The sequence below is a fragment of the Ailuropoda melanoleuca genome, chromosome 6, assembly GCF_002007445.2.
Source record: "Ailuropoda melanoleuca isolate Jingjing chromosome 6, ASM200744v2, whole genome shotgun sequence".
Classification (NCBI taxonomy): domain Eukaryota; kingdom Metazoa; phylum Chordata; class Mammalia; order Carnivora; family Ursidae; genus Ailuropoda; species Ailuropoda melanoleuca.
The window spans coordinates 129,916,290-129,921,229 of NC_048223.1; the positions used below are offsets into that span (position 1 = coordinate 129,916,290).

Sequence of the window (4,940 nt, forward strand, 5' to 3'; positions counted from 1 at the left end):
CGACCCCGCGCGAGCGGCCGCCGCCGGCCCAGGCCACGATGGCGGGGAAGGCGGCCGCTCCGGGCACCGCGGTGCTGCTGGTCACGGCCAACGTGGGCTCGCTCTTCGACGACGTAAGTGCCCGGCGGCCGGACCCCGAGCCCGACCCCGAGCCCTGGGATCCCCCGGGCCCCCGGGATCCCGCGATCCGGACCTGGGCCCCGGTCCTGATCCGCGAGCCCCCGGAGCCCAGGATCCAGGTCCTGGTCCCCATCCCTGAGTCCCAGAGCCCCAAGTTCTGGACTGAAACCCTGAGTCTCAGACCCCAGGACCTGGATGGACAGTGAATCTGGGCCCTTCAGATCCTGGTACTCCTAAATCCTGAGACCCTGAAACCCCAGCCCCCTGAAGTCTGAACCCTGCCCTGAACCTTGGACTCCAGGTCCCCCACCTCTGGCCTTCAGGCTGCATAGGCTGAAGTCTGACCTCGGAGCCTGGCCCCCCAAACCCAGGGCCAAAACTCCGACTCTAATCCCTGTCCAAGGTCCCCAACTCCTGATCTGAGGACCCTTGTGCTCCGGCCCCAAACCGCGACCCTCGTCCCAACTGTGGTCCCTGAATGTTGAGCCCAGAACCCTGACCCCTGACTTCTGGCCTTCTGACCCCGCCCCTGGACGGTGGGCTTGCTTTATCGGCTGGCCCGCCTGTGTGTGGCTCACCCAGGCTCCGGGGGTTGGCGCCCTGGTTTTACCTTGTAACTTAGTATCTGTCTAGTTCTCAAACAAGGGCGGCTGCGGAAAGCCCTGGAGAACGATCTGTTTCTTGTTTATGAAAGAGAAAGATGCCGGCAAGCTTTTCAAGGCCAAAGAAGGGATGTGACTACCCAAGGCCTTTACCTCTGGGGGCCAACCTCTGGGGCAGCCAGGGCAGCCGTTGGTGGACCTTGGGGAGAGGGAGCCGGGAACTGGGGCGCCTGGAGCTCCTGAGGCAGGCCCAGGCTGACCTAGTTCGCATTTGGAGCCTTGGTGCCACCCCGCTGTTGGTACTTACACTGCCAACCCAAATACAGCCGAATGCGGCTCCAAGTGGCGTGCTTGTTTCAGAAGAAAGGGTGATGGCACAGATGGGGCCCGTGGCGGCCTCACTAGGTGAGCAGTGGGCGTGGGCTGGGCCAGTGATACAGGCAGGACTTGGATTCCGGGAGAAGGTTCTGGCATCCTGCCGAGAGCCTTCCTGTGCCGGCAGCAGGCATGGGCGAAGTGTTTCAGTAAGCTAAGGTCACGTACGGGCTAGGCTTGCTTTCCTTAACACAAAGTAGGTGCTATTTTTGTGTTTTTCTTATTTTAACTTCCAGGCGTCCATGTATTCTGCTTCCCCACTGGAGGTGAACTGTTTTCCCTGTTTCCCTAGGACAACTTTATCTAGTTTCGCGTTTGATCATTTTCTACAAAAGTGCCCTGTATGGGTGTGTGTCTGTATATTTAGCGTTCTATTCTCGGCTTTCCAGTAACACGCCACTATAACATGGTTTTGCTCAGATGATTCAGATCCGTTAGCTGAGGCTTCAAAGCCTCAGAAATGTCAGGAAAATTAAGCGTGGTGGGGCATTTGAGTCTCAAAGGGAAAAGAATTTTGCTGTGCAGACATTCTTTCCAGTAATCTTTGATTCTGAGTTCTAGCATTTTTGTTGTGTTTCAACAGTATATACACACTTCTCTCTATTGACACTAAAATGGATAACTTAATTTACTTTTGTTTGCCAACATCTTCTCTCTGAATTTTCATTTTTCTTGAAGGCTGTGTGGAGTTTTGCATCATGTTTACATCTGGAAGGATCATTTGTTTTGGTAAACAGTGCACACAGGGCAATTTTGCAGGACGCCTTTAGATGTGAGGGCCCGTAGACGAGGACCTGCCCGTAACCCAGAGGTTTCTCGGCGTGCGGAGCTCATCCTTGGGGGCGGCAGCCGTCCTCCCTCAGTGGTGTGGAGAGCAGCAGGGGTGGGCGCTCGCCAGGCTCCCCCACGCTCTGGGGCGCCTGCTGGGATTGAGAGCGGTGCGCTGGTGCTTGTGGCACGCAGGCCTCGCTGGCGAGAGCGGTCTTGAGTGAAGGAGGTGTTGATTCCTTGGTGTATAGCGGGTTTCAGAAGATCTGCCTGGTGACTCTGTGTGCACGCCATGCCCCCGTGCTGGGGGACACAGTCTTCAGAAGGCGGCCGGGGAAGGAGTGCTTTCTTGCCCGGCTCCGTCATCATGGGGAGGGCCGTCCGAGTGAGACACAGGCACGGCGCGCCGTGAAGGACACATCCGTGCGTCCGTAGTCTTGCAGCCTTCCCCCATCTGCAGGGGACCCTGTGGAGACTTGTCTGTCGGGCTGCTCTTTTCTCGTCAGCGCCCCGGTCATGTCGCCCCGCACGGCTGGCGTGGTGGTCCTCCCCGAGGGCCCTCCAGTTGCTCCTCCCCTGCGACGTTATCCATGAGGGTGTGGGAACGGCTGCCTCACAGTGGTTCTCACACGGTCGCCTGTATAGCATGAGCAATCGTGGAGGACCTCAAAGACTTCTGGGTTTCATAGGTTATGACTCCCAGCGTTTACACCACATCGGTAGGTAGACCCTGAGAGAAGGGGAAACCGAGCACGTTGCTTAGCTGTCAGAACAGTGATGTCATCACACGTCATACATGCTCTGGAAAGCTCTGCCAGTCACTCAGGACCCTGAGGCTGGAAAGAGGAGACTGTAGTGATGTGTTACAGTGAGTGTGGCTGTGACCTGGCGGACCCCGAGCTTGACTCCGAGGCCCTCGGTCCTCGCTGGTGGCCCCTTCCTGAACCCGCAGGACCATCTCCCTGGCTAGGGGCCTCTAGGTGGCTTCTCCAGATGTGTGGCAGCTGCCAGATTGCCTCCTGACAGCCCTGTGGCTCTTCTCTAATCCCCAGTTCAACTCCTGCTGTCACTAGCTGTTTTTCTGGGAAGGGGTGGCCCCGGCTGCACGCCTCATTGTGCTGCTGGACTTGCCTGGGGTTTGACAGCGGAGGTTTGGTTCTTTATGTTGTCGCTAGAGATGAACTCAGAGGGTGAATTCTTGTCACTGAGGTTTCAGAGCTGGGTCCCACCCTTTCGTGGCAAGGCTGTTTCTTGGGAAAGGCACTTGGCCGAGTGGCAGGGCTCTGAGAGCACGGCTTGCCCTTGGGGGTCTGCCTGCAGGGCCTTTGTCCTGTGGCGTATTCAGAGTTGTGTCAGTTTTGAGCTGGTTTCCCCTTTTCGCTCGGCCCGCGTCTGAGCAGCCCTCTCCCTGGGACCTGCAGAGCATTTGTGCCGTGAGTTCTGCAGAGCTGGTGAGCTCGCCGCAGCCCCCAGGGCCTTTCCAACAGCAGGTGTCTGTGGGACCCTGCCCTGGGCCCTGTGGTGTGGGGCGCGGTGCCTTGGGCACATGCCTCTCTCTCCTGTACCATCGGTTTAGCTCTCTTTGCCCTTGTTCCCATCCTATCCTGAAAGCTCCCCGAACCCTGTGTCCCCTCAGCTAGTACTGTGTGTGGGGGCATCTCTCCTGGCTGCCTTTCCCCGTCCCCTCCCAGCTCCTGTCCCAACACTTGGTCACACGGGCTTGGTGGAGTCCACGGGGGCCTCGAGCTGGAGGGCTGGTGTCCATTCCTGGTTGTCTTGCTTGCTCTGGGTGGCCTCTCACGGCACGGATCTCTGCTTCTGCAGGGACTTTGGCGATGGCTTCACTGAGACACCATTCCCAAGTCATACATGTCACCCCTTGAAGTGGCGGTTCTGCAGCAGCAGTTTTCAGTGTGTTTGCAGACTCATGCAGCTGTCGCCAGTGCAGTTTAGAGCCTGTTTTGTGCCCAAACCAAAAAGGTGTCTCAGCAGCCCCCCTGCGCTGAAGCCCCCAGCCCCTGGCGGTCCCAGGCTCCTTCCGGCCTCCAGGGATTCCCTTATTCTGGGTGTCTCACGTCGCTGGAGTCCCCTATGTGGCCTTTGTGTCTGGCTTCCTCGCTGGGCATGACGTGTTCAGAATGTACCACGTAGCAGGTGTTGGTGCTTCTTTCCTTCCTGAACACTGTCCCACCCATGGACTCACCGCACTTCGTTGACCCGTTGTCAGCTGGTGGACGTGTGGGCAGTTTCCACGCTCTGGCTGCTGTGGATGGTGCTGCTCTGAGCTTCGTGTGCACGTGTGTTTGTATTTCTCCCAGGCTTGTGCCCGGGAGGGGAACTGCTTGGTCTTTGGTGACTCGTGCTTAACCTTTGGAGGGACTGCCCGCCGCGGCTCAGTGTCTGCACCATTTCACCTTCCCTTAGCCATGTGCCAGGGTTCTTGTTGCTTCCCATCCCCCGGCCTTGTCGTCTTTTTTCAAGGGTTTTTTCCTGGGCTCCGTGGGCACCCCTGCTTTGGGCTCTCCTCCTCACCCCCACCTCCCAGCACTGGCTGCCTTTCTCTGGCCACACTCACCCTTGTGGGGCTTGTCTGGACTCAGGCCTTGAAGGACCGTGTCCATGCAGATGTGCAGGGAGGCAGGAAGGAGACCCCGGCCCAGGGCTCAGCCTGCAGCGCAGTGGGGTCGGCTCTGCTACTCCCGCCGAGGCTCGGGGAAGCCTGTGCTCGATGCCACTGCAGTGACATGGTGGAGAGTTCTCCTGCAAGAGCTTGGGGCCGTCGGGTTTCCGACGCTGTGGCGTGGGCACCGCCTCTGCAGCCCCCGAAGCAGGCTCTGGTGGGTTAGCCGCTGGGATGGGGGCTGACAGGGCCGGGCCTCCTAGCAGGCTCCTCGTGCACCCCCAGCCCCCGTGTCCCACAGGGAGAGCTCAAGGCTGGACGTGGTTCAGCATTTTCTTTTTCTACTTTTTTTTTTCCTTCCTTCCTTCCTTCCTCCCCCCTTCTTTCCTTCCTTCCCCCCTTCCTCCCTCCCTCCCTCCCTCCCCCCCTTCCTTCCTCCCTCCCTTCCTCCCTCC

At 58.8% G+C, this 4,940-nt stretch overlaps 1 protein-coding gene across 2 annotated transcripts in view; it reads left to right on the forward strand.

The window, feature by feature from the left end:
• Window positions 1-6: 6 nt before the first annotated feature.
• Window positions 7-4,940, forward strand: part of INPP5A (inositol polyphosphate-5-phosphatase A) — a 185,927-nt gene continuing 180,993 nt past the window's right edge. For both annotated transcript variants that reach the window (XM_034663480.1, XM_034663474.1), the window contains exon 1: window positions 7-113. In XM_034663480.1, coding sequence (XP_034519371.1) covers window positions 39-113 — 75 coding nt within the window. In that variant the 5' untranslated portion in view covers window positions 7-38. The remainder of the gene's footprint in view (window positions 114-4,940) is intronic.